Source organism: Actinia tenebrosa, unplaced genomic scaffold, assembly GCF_029948245.1.
Source record: "Actinia tenebrosa isolate PJP-AT-01 unplaced genomic scaffold, QUT_ActTen_1.0 PGA_scaffold7__59_contigs__length_16204524, whole genome shotgun sequence".
NCBI lineage: Eukaryota > Metazoa > Cnidaria > Anthozoa > Actiniaria > Actiniidae > Actinia > Actinia tenebrosa.
In genome coordinates, this window is record NW_028292584.1 from 11,662,896 (window position 1) to 11,679,515 (window position 16,620).

At 37.1% G+C, this 16,620-nt stretch overlaps 2 protein-coding genes and 1 non-coding gene across 5 annotated transcripts in view; 1 reads left to right on the forward strand and 2 right to left on the reverse strand.

Annotated features, from left to right (window-relative positions):
- The window catches only part of LOC116292995 (uncharacterized), a 33,125-nt gene extending 16,552 nt beyond the window's left edge, over positions 1 to 16,573 (reverse strand). For 2 of the 3 annotated variants that reach the window (XM_089039609.1, XM_089039607.1), the window contains exon 1: positions 8,496 to 8,544. The gene's annotated coding sequence lies outside the window, so the exon portion shown is untranslated. Of the gene's footprint in view, positions 1 to 8,495; positions 8,545 to 16,411 lie in introns of those variants that run through there. The other variant, XM_089039608.1, reaches the window with a different exon arrangement.
- Positions 1,343 to 3,542, reverse strand: LOC148905614 (uncharacterized). Its single transcript, XM_089040596.1, has 3 exons — positions 3,520 to 3,542; positions 2,093 to 2,888; positions 1,343 to 1,843 (listed from the first exon to the last, which is right to left on the reverse strand). Exons 1-3 carry the CDS (start codon positions 3,540 to 3,542, stop codon positions 1,343 to 1,345), a joined length of 1,320 nt encoding a protein of 439 aa, XP_088896722.1.
- Trnaa-ggc (transfer RNA alanine (anticodon GGC)) lies at positions 15,031 to 15,103 on the forward strand. Its single transcript has one exon. It is a non-coding gene; the product is annotated as a tRNA-Ala (tRNA).
- Positions 16,574 to 16,620: the final 47 nt, after the last annotated feature.

Sequence of the window (16,620 nt, forward strand, 5' to 3'; positions counted from 1 at the left end):
ATGTTGGTAGATTGAGCAATATCAAAAGGAACGTGCTCTAATGAACTACGTAGTTCGTCAAAATTTCCTCGTTTAAAGTCGTAGACATTTCGGCGTACCGGTTTTGCTCGTTGAAACTTTACTTGGATTGAAAATTCAATAATAAAATGGTCAGACGGAAATCCACTCGTTCCCGGACTATGTGTGGTAACGTCTTTGATTACTTCGGGACAATTGCAGAGAACAAACTCGAGTTTATTTCCAGCTGTATGAGTTGGACCGTCAACAAACTGATATAGGAAGTTGTCTCCCATTAAATCACAGAATTTATCACCCGCAGCATGTCCTCCAATGTTAACGGGGGAACTTGAATCTGTCCAGTCTAAAGCAGGGATGTTGAAATCGCCAACTACTAGTACACAACTGGATTCAGAGTTGCTCATTAGAGATGAGTTTAGTTGAAATAGATCGTCGTTATTTGAGTCTGGAGGACGATAAAACGCATATAGAATAAGTGACTTGCAGCTTGTGATTATTTCAACAACTACCATTTCGGTGCCGCCTCTTTCAAGGTCGTCCCGGCATATAACTTGTAGATCCGATTTTATAGCGACGAGGACACCACCACCAGTTTTGCAGGGCCTATCTCGTCGAAAAATTGAGTACCCTGGGAGTATTTCGCTGCTTAAAACGGTATCATTGAGCCAGGTTTCACAGATACATACCAAATCATAGATACCAGAATATACCATATCCTGCAACACAGAGATCTTGCACATTTTGACCGAGTGATCACCATCAGATGGAACAAATGCCTTTAGACTTCTTGCATTTAAATAAAGACAACTTAGGCATGATGGTCACGGATTAGGATTGATATCCATGAAAATGGTTAGTTCCATGTTCTTGTGAGAAGCGGGAGGTGATAAACATACGTAGCCACGTTTGAACCAGCAAGACTGAGCCTTCGAGGCCGCAACCCAGAAAGTTATTTTTGGGGGGAACGGGCGGTTATAAGCTAGAAGAAATTGACCATAAGTATCGACTTTCATCTTAGATTTTCTTGTGAAGAGATTTAAGTGACTCATATAAACTAGTCGGTCTCATCTTCATGACTACACCCCCCCCTAGCAATCCCGGTATCGGGGGGGGGGGGGGGGTAACTACTAAAGGCAGACGATAGGTCAAGTAGTACAAGAATTACTTGTTGACGATTGTCGATAGAACGTTTGATGTCATTAAGTACTCGAATGATGGCTGTTTCTGTGCTGTGATTTGCTCGATATGCCGATTGCATTCTGGGATACAAGTTGTTGAGCTCCAAGTAATCCTTTAGTTGAGTTGGTATGATACGTTCAAGTGTCTAAGACAGGAATGATAAATTAGCTATAGGTCGGTAATTAGCAAGATCTTCACGATCTAGGTCAGGCTTTTTCAGAGCAGGACGAATAAGAGCGTTCTTGAATAGATCAGGATATATGCCTTGTTGTATGGACAGATTAATAAGCTTGGTGATGGCTTGTGCAAGTACATCCAGTGAGTCTTGAAGTAGAGTGGTTGGAATTGGATCGAGTGTACAGGTCTTTGATGCCGACTCCCGTATGACGCGGGTAACTAGATCTTCAGAAACAACATCAAAACAGCGTAGAGTAGCAGTACACAGGTTAACGTCAGTGATAATGCTGTTGTCAGCGATAGGTAGTTTACTACGAATTGATTCGATTTTTGAGCAAAAATAGTTTGAAAACCGTTGTACCAGAGTTGTTGGACTGTCTGACTGTGGAAACGTAGGTTCTTTTCGCACACGGAAAAGACCATTGACAATATTGAAAAGTTGACGTTGGTCGGATTCGTCAATAAGATTCTTGTAGTAGTTTAATTTAGCAATGTTGATCTCATGTACGTAATTAGTGCATTGATCGCGGTAAATCTGTCAGTGGACTTCGAGCTTTGTTGTAAGATACTTGCGTTCACATTGCCTTTTTTTTTCTTTTTAATTCCAAAAGAGAAGAATTGAACCAATGTGAGTTTGGTCGAAGTGTGATAACGCGCGATACTTCAGGAGCATGTTTGTTGAGCAATGAGCGAAGAAAAAGATCTATAATTTGTTTACGTCTAATGATGGTTGATCTAATAGAAACTGTGTAATATCCTCGTGCCATTTTGTTTTGTCAATAAGATGTATACGTCTTCGCTGAACATGTTTCCTAGATGGAGCTGGAGCAGCAAAATCAAGCCTACAGATAATTGATTTATGGTCTGATGGAAGGTCAAGAATAAGCTTTATATTAGATATGATGTTACTGCTGTGCCTGTCGATGAGAAGGTCCAGGGTGTGTCCATGGCGATGAGTTGACTCACCGATGTGTTGCTGAAGACTCGCCGACTCAAGAATGTCAAGAAATTTCGATGCATCGTGATCGGTGCTACAGTCAACAAGAAGGTTGAAATCACCAGCGATAAGAAGATAGTCTGAGAGCGCTGCCAGATCTTCGAGTAAGGTAGAGAATTCTGCAAGAAATTGAGTGTTAGTAATCTTGTTTTTCTTAGAGGGCGGAGGACGATAAATAATAACAAGGTGAATGATGTCAGAGCCAGTGCAGCAAAGACGAAGTTCGAGGAATTCCATAGATGTAGATGATCGATCAACAACGCTTTTTACGACGAAACCTTTACGGAGAAAGACGGCAATTCCTCCGCCTTTTTTGCGACTCCGAGAAAGACTGTGAATTTTATAGTCTTGCAAAGCATTTAAAATTTCAGCGACAGTACTGTCAGTGTCACTGTTGTTAGATAGCCATGTTTCCGTGATCGCCAATATATCCAGATTATTATGAATAACCAGGTCACAAATGGAGGCTAATTTTTTGTTGATAGATCTAGCGTTCCAGTGACCAAAAGCGATACGCCTGGTTAAATATTGCACAATAGTTGGTTAAATGAGAATCAGGTTATTGTTGTTGGAGCGAATATTTAATGAAGTCCTTCGTTCTGCTTGGTCGATTGAGTAGATGTTCGTCTTGAAACTACAGTCGTTATTTTGTTCATTTGACTTTTCTTTGATGACCAATATCCGCCACGATGACCTCGAAATTTGCGGAGAAGACCAAGTGATTTTAAATTGCTCCACGCTGAATGTGTAAGTGGTCCTTTGGATGGACATAGTTGACTTGTTGTTGATAAACAATGGCGGGAAATTTGAATAGCCGAAGAACATTTCCACCAAAAGCATCGTAATAGTAGATATCTTCTTGTATATGTGATCATTATTCAAAATGTGATGTGTTTATAGAGCTTTGGAAACTTTAAAAATCTTTGTAAATAAAGTGTGATGGGTAAAATTACCATAAATTCGAAGAGCTAAAACTAAGCAACTACTATGAGCGCTGAAACAATGATGCGCTTATCCTTCATGCACATGATTTGCAGCTAGAATCACATACTAGAAATAAGAAATGCAATGTTTTACAATTATTTTATATTGTGTGAATGAAGTGAATAAGAAAATACAGCATGAAGTGAATATCAGGGAATATTTACCGAGAGGCGAGTCTTCGAGCCATTCGAAAATTGGCTATGAGTTGCATAGTGTGTGACGTGTCGTCATGGTGACGAAAGTGAAAAAGTACACGTCATTGCACATGACAGGACATTGAGGTTTAAAGTCTTTAACTTATGAGCAGGTAGCCTAATAACTTTATCAGGTACCATTATTACAGAGAAAGTCAGATTTAGTCTAGATTAATTTCTCCTTTGGATACATATTGTCTTCCCTGGTTAATATTTGGATGTCAAAAGCTAACCCCAAATCCCTTTTCTGCTAGATAGCGTTCATTAAATTTATGAAAGAGTATTATACCTATTTATTATACGACCGCGCGTTTTTGTTTTTTTTGGTCTCTTGAAGCGAATCAAACATCTTTTGCCTAAATTCGCTAGACTCTTGTACTTCAACAGCTTGTTCCTACCGCTTTTTGATTATAGTGATGTTGTTTGGGGAGATAAAGATAATATCACGCTTATGGAATCTCTTCAAACCCTTCATAACAAAGCGGCCAAGATCATCCTGGATCGTCCTCTACACTCCTCAGCATCTGATGCTCGGAAAGAACTTAATTTGGTGGAACTCAGTAAGCGCAGATACTACCGTCGATGTTTACATATATTCAAATGTAAAAACAGATTATTATCATCAAATCTAAAGCTGAATAAGCTCAATGAGCATGGCTACAACACGAGGCAGGGAAGCGAGTTTCGCTTACCACGACCCAAAACTAACTGGGGAAAATTAACAATGCAGTATCACGCCATGAAAGAATGAAACAATCTGAGTGACACACTTAAGCAGTGTCCTAAGATTAGCCATTTTAAATCGAATTTCTTTTAAACCTTTAAACATAAATAATTTGAATTTTTCATCTTTTACATTCGATATTCAATCTCCAAATTCTCTTTTTACATAATATGTAAATTATTATTGTCAAAATATCTTATTTATCAGGACCTTCTCGAAAATCACATTTGTGAAGAAGCTTCCTGTTAAAATATGAATGTAAATAAATAAATAAATAAATTCAGTGCAAATAAAGGCCAAAACGAGTGCAAATATGAGACCGTATTACACGGTTTGGAATTCCGTATTACACGATTTTCAAACTGGTTTTAACCAGTTTAGTTCTCACGCGTGCACATACGCGAACGAGCTCAGAGTTTGTTTTGCTTGAAAAAAAAAAATGGACGACGACGCTTTTAGAAACCTGGTATGAGACATGGATTTTTCGGATGAAGACCTTCCAAATTTCACTCAGCAAGACGAACGATGATGACCACGTTACGACACGAAAATGTCAATCCTTTGGACATCGCCCAGCTATGTGGGCACAAAAACCTGAAGTCAATCGATTTCTACTCCGAAGCATCAGAAGAACAGCAAAGAAAACGAAGTGAAAGAAACGAGCGTACCCGCCCGCCGTTGCCCTTGCAAAGTTCTAATCCACCATGTAGCTCAATTGCTCCTAGTTCAGTGCTTTCTGGTGCAGTGTTCAATAACTGTACAATAACATTTAACTATCCAACAATGCTACAAGAAGAAGAAATAGATCAACAGCCTTTCAAGCGACCAAAAACCAAGCATGTCCAAGAGTGATGAAGCCAGCACCGGATTCCACGAGGCAGAAAAAATCAAACTTTACGCTTCATTTTGGCTATTTTATCTTTTTGAACGACGCTTTCGTTTTTCACTTTCCATTAGGAATATTTCCCTTCAGTTTTGATAGTTTAGGCAATCAATTTGTAATCGCTTCGTCATATTTTATGGAAGTTTTGAGAACATAATAAAACTTGTTGTTTGACGAAATTTCAAAAAATAACAACTCTTTTTTCCCTACCCAACATTTGAAGGGTATTTCTCACGAGAGCCAATAGAAAAACAGAACATTTTACGAGAACCAATCAGGTTGAAGAAATCGTCATTTGTTTTTTTCGCCAGCGCTAGACAAGGTCGCTCATCCTGAAAAACTTTGTAAAAAGCTAAATAAAGGTTATTTTCTTCTTCATTTTCGGTCGTATAATAAATACTTTATTACACAGAAAGTATTGTGTAATACGGGTGTGCATTTTTACTCGTCAATTTGTATTTTGACGAGCCCGTAGGGCTCGTCAAAATACTAAAATGACTCGTAAAAATACACACCCGCATTACACAACTTTCTGTGTAATAACCTCTTTATATTATGATCTCCGATCCTGACATTTTAAAATTATCATTTAGCAGGTATGTCAGTATAACAAAACAAAAGATTAAAGAAGGATATGGATTCAAAGATAGTTTGAATGGCAGTGATCCTGAGATATTTTTTTAAATCCCAATCCAATCCGTTTTTTAATATATATTTCTTGGTAAGCATGCGAAATATTTTGACGGTTTGAAAAAAATATTGATTGATTGAAGCAATCGGTAAAAGACTCCATGTTTTAAAGCTTACATCTAAAATTATTTATCTCTTTTTTCAAAATACTTGTGTGAAAATGTTATTTCAATTTAGGCGAATTTCAAACTAGTTGGATAAAATATGTAATTTCAATAACAGATTTAAATCTTATATGTACCTACAGAAAGTAGCTAACAATATAATTGGATTGAAGCAAAAGAAGATCGCCTCTCTTCATTCTTGTCGGCTGTTTTTAAGGTGACTGCCTACTTTTGAACGTTCGATTTGAGCCCACGATGTGCGCGCGCTCAAAACCCGCTGAAAAATCTACAAAATTTTATTGAAGAACCATACGCGTTTTGAGCTTCAACGGGGCAAAATCCTCAAATTTTTCACGGGACTCTATTTTTTAATAGCTCATTCGAAAAAACTCCTAAAAATCTAGGTTATACCAACATTTGAGGAACAGGTTAAAACAGTAGCATATGAAAATATAGAGTTTTGTAGGATTTTAGGAGGATTTTTGTTCGACTTAATGAGTACACTCTTTATGATCACGTTCCACCAACGTCTGGTGGCCCCACGTCTGGCGGCCCCACACCTCTGGTGGCCCCTGTCCCATTTTCTCCGCGGCAATACAACCTGTGATTACGAAACTTGGCAGGGATGTAGTCACGTACCCTGTCAGTCACCCCAACGATTTTGGGTGTATGGCGTCACATATCACGTGACTTGCTAAGATAACATTATCGCCAGTTTCTGAAATAAACCTTTTTTGACGCTATTACACTACCAAAGTCTTTGTGTGGCCAACGCTGATGGTAACCAACCCCCCCTGACAGCGTGACGTCACAGGTCACGTGACCTCATTTTTAATTTCTTGGTAGACTTCGGGAACCTTCCTAACTCACCTCTGCATGCAAGGTTACTAGCATACTTTGTCACCTTGAGAAGCATTTTGCCAAAATTTCAAATGAACAAGTTCCATGGGCTCTTGGTCTTTGGTGCTTAATGTTTCGATACCCCATATCTCACTTGCGTATAGAAGTATTGGTGTAATAAGCGAGTCAAACAGTTTTATAGTTAATTTGATATTGGATGTGAAAAATTTACCCATTTGTTTTTTCATCTGAAATATTGCCAGTAATGCAGCTTTTTTCTAATTCTTGTTTTGCAAACGTAAAGTTTCCAAAGGTTGTATGTTATATTAAACGCTTTGTGAATAACGACCGCAGTTTTGTTTGACTGAGAACCAATGTTTCGTGGAGGGGGGGGGGGGGGGGGGGGGGAGGCGGGGCAAGTTCCCCCACAAAATTTCGTGGGAGTGGGGGTGGGGGGGGGGGGGGGGGGGGGGGAGGGCGTCGCCCCTGACCAACTGCACCATCCTTGCTTCTATAACGTACATTAGTTTTTATGTGAAAGGTCAAAGGGGATCACTGTGGTTACCTTTACATCAGAAAAAATCTGTTAGCATTTGGTCAGCTACTATTTCAAGCTCAAGCCCCCTCATTTTAGCCCATACAAATTATGTCTCAAAAACACGGTTTTTGGATCTTTTTTTAAAATAATGACTATCTAGGCAAAAAACAGAAGTGGATTCAGTTAATTCAACTATTCACGGACTGTATTATATGGTTTAGATTGTAATCTATTGAAAAATAACACCGTACTGTTTGAGTTGAATGCACATTTGCCAGTTGCCAGTTGCCAGTTGCCAGTTGCCAGTTGCCAGTTGCCAGTTGCCAGTTGCCAGTTGCCAGTTGCCATTGGTCACGAAAGATTTAGTGATAGTTCACGGGGAATACAATGTTGTTTTATGAGTCCTTCAGCATTGTTATGCGCTCAGACGTTTTCGCTCGAACACCGGACTGCCGCCACTGTAGATCACATCCTTGCCGACTATGCAAATATTTAACAGAAATATTTGTTTTGTAAAGTTTTTTTTTCCTTGTTCATTGATTTTATTGAGACACCAGCCACTTGACCTCCAGGTATTTTCCGTGATACGAAAAATCCATTTTACGTGAAACGTTACACTCATGATTCTTTAAAGGTGGTTTGGAGATCATCTTTAATTTCCTAGGTGACCATGGTGCGCCAGGTATACTGAATTGATTACATTGAGTCAATGAAGACAAATCGCAACAGAAGAGAAGACATTAGTCCTAAACGATTTAATCTTCCGTATGTATTTATCTTTCGTCTAAAATGTGATCTGAATAAAGCAAGCTTACAGCGCAACCGAATAGTTATCATTCAGATATTGAAGAATTATAGATAGCAACTCCCTTGACTATCTCATCGACAGCCACATTACAACGATATCAATTTAAAAGTGTAACTAGACAGAGGTGTAGGAACAACATGTCGCATGACATTAAATGATATGGTAATGTTTTCACTATATTGATTTTTTTTCCTCAGCGGGAACGGGAGGCAATCAAATCTAACTCATTTGATGTCTTAATCACCCTGAGGCTTAGAAACTGACAGGCATAAGATCTTAATCATGGGAAGAGAAAAAGAATGAAGAAAAGAAAACACCAAAAAAACAGAAAATAAAAAGAAATGTAAAACTTTTCTAACCTGTAACACAGAGCTTCATGTTTCTTCGTTGTTTGTTACAGTATTAATCCTATCCTCATAAGACCGAAACAGCACATTTTCACTTCCAGCTTCTAAACCCAAATTTGGAAGAAATATATAAGTATAATAAGGATATTGATGAGTTATTTAATTGATTGATTTACTTTTTACCCGTATTTCCTTTCGGTCGAACCAGGAAGCCTTAAACCTTGGGACGATAACGTTTTTATTAATTAATTTATTTTTAATTTAACTTTTAAATGACGTTATCATGACTTTATCAGGCTAAAGCTGCATACTGTAAAACCACTGAAGTTTTAGCTATGGTAGTGAACGCACAAGGTCGAAACAGTTTCTTCATTAAATCTTAGTCATCTTCACATTTGTGGGAGAGGGTCGGCGCTTTCGAAAATTTAAGGTTATTGACCGCATTGTTTTTCTGCGCATAGGAGTAAAATCATGAAACTTGCAAGCTTAGGCATTTTCCTTTCGCATGCTAAGCAAAAAATATTCAAATCTAAATATCACTTTTTCCCTTCTTTGAGTAGTAAAATTGTGATTTAAAAAAAAAAACCGATCCAGTCTTCCCTTGAAAAAGTGTGAGTTTTTTGACAATTTTGCGACGTTTTCTCAAAATAAATCGAAAATTAAACGAGAATGGTGACCCCACCCACTGTTTACTTCACATTTTAACTTACGAGACTGTAATGACAATCCTCGAACGTACATATTTATTACATGGTGAAAATAGGTCAAGGGTTCGATCTCAGGACTACTCTCTAAAAAAGGCGTGGTGCCATATTTCAACAATTAGGCTACATGCATTTGTGCAATGTTATTTGAATATGATTAATGATTAGCTTAGTGTAATTAAGATTACCTTTTGTAGACTGCTTAAAACGTGTACGTTTTGCAAGGACTCACTTCTTTGGCTACGTTTTCATACGAACTGAATCGAAGGGTAAGTTTGATCAATTTGACTTATTTTCCCGTAAAACTGAGGAATTGTGTGAAATGCATAACGCAACACTGTTTTTAACCAAAAATCCCAAAACGAAATGTTCTTTTTTGGGAAACATCCCATGATCGTCATACCGATAAAATAGTTCATAACACGTTGTACAGTTCTGAGCCTATGCTCTTAGAGTGTCTTGTTCTTCAATAACAAATAATGAAAATATACTTCTTCATTTACGAGCAGCTTTTTGTGTTATAATCTTATAAGATCATAGGAGGAAAATGTTGACCGCATAACTAGTTACGAATCAACGAAGACATAACATTTTGTTTTACTTAATGATAAAAGTAAAAGTATCTTTAGTGGGATGTATATTTGCGATTTATCAACGATGATTTGTAGTATATCGTGGTAAGGCTGGAGTATATAAACAGATTAGAAATTTTAAGCTTTTAAAGTAGGAACGGATTATAGGAAGCAACAGAAACAGCCCCAACTTGTGAAAGTGATTATATCTTGAGAGAGTGATTAACCGCCATAACTTGTGGTTTCTAAAAACTGAAATAGAAAACGTAGCCATAAACTTTTGTCCAATTTGAAAACCTTTCAGAGCTGTGACAGGCGAAAAGGCGGCTTTTGAAAAAGTTGACGTTTACATTAGTGCGTCTGTTTCTCGCATGCGCAAGATGATAAATGCTCCCGCGTGTCGGTAAGGGCAAGCGCTAACGGTTATTCTGTTAAAACGACGCTTGTGGCAAAGCGCTGAAACCTCTAGATAATCTATAACATGGATGAATAAGTGTCGTCAAGGCTAGAAGGGATACTTCACTACGCACTCTTATCTGAATACTATGCAATGTTGAGGTGATGTTGCGTCATACTGCCATGTTTATCTTCCCTTGCTAAGAACAACCAGCCTGACGGCTGTTCCATTACTATATATATCGCAAGGGAGTTTGAATCATAGGGTTACACCGCAAGAATAATTTGTGCTTGAATGCCAAATGAATGCTTGAATGCTAAAAAAAATTCTGAATTTTTGAGTATGATATGATTTCCTTTCGTCCTTTACTACTCTCTGGCTCAAGCTCCATTTTTTTTCTCATTTGACTTCTACGAATGCTCGTCTAATTCATATAGCTTTCTCTTATGACATGTTATGAAACACACCGTGACTTCTGAATATATTTATGCGTATATCTATACTGGATCGTGGCGGACTTTGTCGCTCGTTGGCCGCGCTCGATAAATTCGCGCTTTGCTCGAAAACAGATGTCAAGAGATGTCAACAGGTCTACCGTATCAATTAAAGTAGTAATAAATTGTGCGTTCGGTGTGTATACAATGAAGTAGAGAGAATAAGAGAAAAATATCAAATGCCCTTGGCAGGATTCGAACCCACGTCTTCGGTATTCCAGTCCGATGTGTTAAACACTACACTACAAGGACCAACCACTCTGGTAACGCAGCCAGAATATGAAATGTAGGGTATTCGTGAGGATCCCAGAGCGATATTTTTTCTACCGTATCAATTATCTAAGCAAGGCTAATTATGTAATAATTCTTATATAATAAGTCGGAGTCGACGTTCTTTAAAGGTTTTTTGTACTAGATATATGTTTAATAATGCTTTAATGTTATTACCACGATCTACGGTCATTGTAGAGCATCAAAAAGAACACATTTCCGGGTGATTTTATGAATATTTAACTCAGGTATGAGAATCAGTTAGTGGAGGGACAAACTAAATTGGACTTAGGGACTAATATTCTACTGTTTGTCAATTAATTAATTCCCCCCCCCCCCCCCCTCGTGTTTATTGCCTACATCAAACTGATACAAAACATGACTAGGGTCTAACTAGGTAACTATATGGTTTATTTAGACTCTATGCATTTTCTCTCATTACAACCTATATTTAGCTTTATTTATTTTACCAAATAAGTGTTTTATTTTCAATGATCTAATTAAATATATAATTTAATGTAATGTAACATAAAAGGAAATGTGAATAAAGATGTATTGTATTGTGTTGTTACAAATCTCTTCCGAAAACTACTGAATAAAATAAAGGGCATTTTGTTAATATTCGGTAATTTTCGGAAAACAATCTGCAGTCCGCGATGTTTTTTTCGTGTTGTTCCATATTATCATTCATATATAACGAATAAACGACGTACCGTTGTCATTCAAACAACTTCTCCTATAAAACGATGTTCTGATACGTTGTTGAAGGTATGAATTATCAAGAAGTTTGAGAAACCGGAACAGGCCTTGGCTTTAGGAGTTATATTTTTCAGTCAGATCAATTGTAAATGATGGAGAAAAGAAACCTTATTTATCGTTTGATTAAATTACACAAATTTCGCACGGGAAATGTACATAAGTATTTGGGATTTAAATAGTGGGATTTAAATAGTGTTTGTTTTTTGAAGTGAAAATGATTTATTGATTGAAATAAAAGTGAATTGAAATAATTGCGGGGGGGGGGGGGGGGGGGGGAATTAAATAATAAAATATTAGCAATCAAAGAGACGCAGTAAAATATTTCATTTTCGAAATCGTACTATACTGCTGTGTTCCTTACACTTCGGTTTTGCCTCTTTGTTTTTAGCGTCAGAATATTCACAAATAGCAATGTTAAAGTAAAGAATGCACAACTTCTTAACGATACAAGCAATATTCAAATTCTAATTCTAAATTCTAATTTCGTTTATATTATTGTAACTCTATATATAATTAATTAGTACATTATGGTAGCCTAATCTACTAGCACTAACGCGACGGATAAATCATTATCCAGTGGATAATTCGATGCTGTTATCCAAAAGATTCATCAACTGAATAAGATTTATCCGTTTCTGCGGTCGCCACATGTGAATTGAGTTGTTTGATGTGTTGTTATACCCAATGCTACGAGGGTTTTCTCCGGATTCTCCGGTTTCCTCCCTCCGTAAAAACCAACATGTGAGTTGAGTGTTGTGTGCATAGAATATTGAATGTAGTGGTAGATCCCAACATGTGAGTTGAGTGTTGTGTGCATAGAATATCAAATGTAGTGGTAGATCCCAACATGTGAGTTGAGTGTTGTGTGCATAGAATATTAAATGTAGTGGTAGTGCGTGTAAGCGAAGTGTCCCCAATTAGTGCGAAAGCGCTAGAACGACTAGACACTTAAATAAAAGTGATTTTTTTCCTGTTAACTAATACATGCAGTCTATTTCCCAGGAAGATATTTAGGAACTGTTTAATCATCGTAACTCACCATTCCCAAATTCATTATCCTACCTCACTAGTTACTAGTTAGTCGGACAAGCTAAAATGTGTTTTTGATACAGAGCATACGCATTGAACAGACACGTACCAATAGACAATTTCCGAGATGCGCGAGCGCTTTCATAAATATCGCGGGCGCAGACATAAAAACGAAGCATTTTGGGCAGTGTGATGAGAAACCATTGGAAACCACTTTAGAGTTATAGGCAATTTCTAAAAGCCCTGAAGAAAATATTTTGTCTCAAGTGAGCTTTATTTTTCAAAAAGTTATTATCTTACTGCCAATTAAAAGAAACTTCAAATTACTTCTTCCTTAACATAATATTCAAAGTTTTGTATGTGTTTCCCATAGCGCGCGTAATAGTCTTCCCTTAAGATGCCTTGTTTTCGAATCGTTTTTCGTTTCCCATAGTATTTTACCACGAAATAAAGAATAAATACTGCAGAAGGAAAAGTAACAGCTATAATTTTATATCACCATCCACCCCTTTCTGTATCGTTTTCTTCCCTATTACCCCAGCAAAAGTACGTTATTTGTCTTCTATTTCCAAGAACTCCCAAACAAAACAGTTGTTTGTAAGAGAGAAAGCAATCAACACAACGAGTTAATCAGTTCACTTTTAAAATAGTTCGCTCTGTACCAGACATCATGTTACAAGGCTTGACAGAGATGGCTGCATTTTAACAGTCATTGTAATGATGCTAGTCAGTTCAAGAATAGTTGGTGAGTTGGAGTGGGAACTGGTAAAGGACGGGAAAAGCCAGTTTCGCGCCTTTTCCAGTTACGTGATATTGCACTTGTCTTTATTTGAGAGCTCTTGCATTTCACGGTAAAGCCTTTGTAGGAGTTGGACTTTTAAAACGCGTAAAAAAGAGAAAAATTCAACGATGTTTACCACGCTTGAGACTGCTAGTCCTCCTTTAGACCCAAATTTTTCCTTTGTGTACGATTGAAAAGAAATAACTCTCCGTAAATCGGCTGTAACTGCGGAAAGACTTGCGAGACATTTCCAGGTATGCCATGATTTTTGGAAGACAATGGATTAGACAACTTTTATCATAATAGATTTAAATGTTTCTCAATTTTCAAGATGTTACAATTTAATAAGTGTTGCATTCTTTTTCTTTCTTTCTTATTTTGTACATGATAAAGTTCAACCCAGCTACTGTTTACATTCAAGAGGAATTTGAGAGCTGAGCTGAGCTGTTTCTCCGACAGTGATACACGTTTTCACCTTCTCAGTCACCAAAATAAAGTGAAAACAATAATTTTGAAATTTATGTCTTGTTCAGTTTTAAAAATAACACATTTATGGTAATAAATCAATTTCTCATTCCAGAAAACAGCAAATCTAGGGTAAACTCGTATTTTTTTTAAAAATGAATATTTATTACATTTACATATTATAACGTTACTGAAATTGAAAATTGAATGAACGAAATGCCCACAGATCATTTCGATATAAAAAAGTAAAAAAATAAGGGTCATAGGCGCGCGTCATAGGTCCTCTAACCAACTTTAAACGATAGCATTGTAAGAGCTGTTCCACCAAAACGGATGGGCACAGCACTGATCTTCTATGCAAAGCAATGTCATCACATATTGTACGTCATGATTTGCATGCTTGTACATACATTATATCAGTTGTCTGTTCCTCTTTTCGTTCACTCAAATATGTCGATTTTAATACATAGAAATTATTACATAGCGATATTTTAATGTAGCTACAATTTTATAACTTTCAAGCTAAACCTACACAACTAATACTCATGCTCTACATATATACGTTACCTATACCTTGCTTCAAAAACAACTCCCTTTTCACGCAACAATGAAGTATAAATGTAATTAATTATTGTGTTGTAAAAGACTGAGAATACTAGAGACATTGAAAATAATAATACACCTTTTGCTGTTCATTAACCGCAAAGGAATATTCATTCAAGCGAAAAAGCATTATCATTAGCGCGAAGAGGCACACAATAACGCGAACGGAGTTTCAAGAGCGCGATGGAACATTCATTAAGAAATTTAGCATAATATTGGACAATCATGAATATGTGTGAAAATTGAATGGGCTGAACTGTGGTGGAATAATGATAATAGATGTGTTGATCATCACAGTGAATGAGCGATCTAAGCGAACGCTGTAAAGAAAGACTTGAAAAAGTGATTTCAAGCTTCAAGATCAACACATCTATTATCATTATTCCACCACAGTTCAGCCCATTCAATTTTCACACTTATTATCTATGGGGGCTTGAAGAACCCAACAAAAATGACCGCTCGCCAACATGATTGGCTTCATAGCTCAGTTGGCAGAGCATCGCACCGGCATCGCGGAGGTCATGGGTTCGATTCCCGTTGAAGCTTGAAATCACTTTTTCAAGTCTTTCTTTACAGCGTTCGCTTAGATCGCTCATTCACTGTGATGATCAACACATCTATTATAATCATGAATATGTTTGTGCAGGTTCATTAGCGTTTTCGAAGTTTCATTAGCGCCTTTGTGCAATCAATAGACAAAACCACACATTCAATAACGGTTTTTGGACATTCATTAGCGCAATACATTATTACTTTACTTTTTACACGGGAATTGTAGGATTTTAGCTTTCTTTACATTTTTTACAACCCATGAATATAACCGTTCTTTACAAAGAAAACATGGCGTTAGGTATTGAAGAAAGAAGTGTATTTATCCTTGAATTGCTTCTCTATTCATACATCTGGGAAGATAGGTTTGCATGTGGTTGTACCACTGCATGCATTTTTGTTGCGTGATAACATTTATGTTTCTTGTAGTCGCTCTAAGAAGCAATCTTTTTCTTAGCTCTCCGAGTGGATATATTCATGGGTTGTAAAAAATGTAAGGAAAGCTAAAATCCTACAATTCCCGTGTAAAAAGTAAAGTAATAATGTATTGCGCTAATGAATGTCCAAAAACCGTTATTGAATGTGTGGTTTTGTCTATTGATTGCACAAAGGCGCTAATGAAACTTCGAAAACGCTAATGAACCTGCACAAACATATTCATGATTGTCCAATGTTATGCTAAATTCCTTAATGAATGTTCCATCGCGCTCTTGAAACTCCGTTCGCGTTATTGTGTGCCTCTTCGCGCTAATGATAATGCTTTTTCGCTTGAATGAATATTCCTTTGCGGTTAATGAACAGCAAAAGGTGTAATAAAAATAGGAATTTTGGTCCTCGATTTACTGACAATTATTCCTTTCTTAATATTATATTTTTATTTTAGAAATGGTTTCCTTACTAACTATGTCATATCATTGCCCTGCAAATGGTTGATCTGCTGTACTACAGTTGATAAGTTGTTGACATTTTTCCCTTTGATCAAATGAACAGCAATTGCAAACCATGGGCTGGGGAGCTACATCCTAATATATTTGCTCCAACAGTTATGGCCGGTTTCGATACTCGAATGGTAACTAAATATTCAATCTAATAGCTTCAACTATATTAGAAATGTTTTGAATTCTAAGCACATACTTCCCTACCCAGAAAGATCTGTGGCAGTCATATACTTTATTTCCTTTTTTTACATATTCATAGCTTAGAATAGCATTCGTATTTAAGCTCTCCCCGAAACTATCGCTATACCGTCATTTCTTTGCTTCCTGAAGGACTAGGCGATTGATATAAAGAAAAAAAGATACTTACCTTGTCTTACTCCACGCGTAGTTTTACCTTCATCTGTGGGTCACAAGCAACACACCGTAGTACCATTCATTAAAATTATGCTAGACGTTTCTTGAAAATGCACAGGTTAATTGACGTAAAGTGTTTTCATATATTACTGCAAATTTGGACGACCACGTGGACATTTTAATATAGACCCTAACATAAAGAGATAGAAGGGGGGAGTGATA

Coding starts and splice junctions, on each gene's coding strand:
- LOC148905614 (XM_089040596.1), bottom strand. CDS start 3,542: ATGGCTCGAAGACTCGCCTCTCG. Junction 2,889..3,519: donor GCTCGAAGACTCGCCTCTCG/GTAAATATTCCC, acceptor ATATTTAACCAG/GCGTATCGCTTTTGGTCACT. Junction 1,844..2,092: donor TAGATCAACCATCATTAGAC/GTAAACAAATTA, acceptor AACTACTACAAG/AATCTTATTGACGAATCCGA.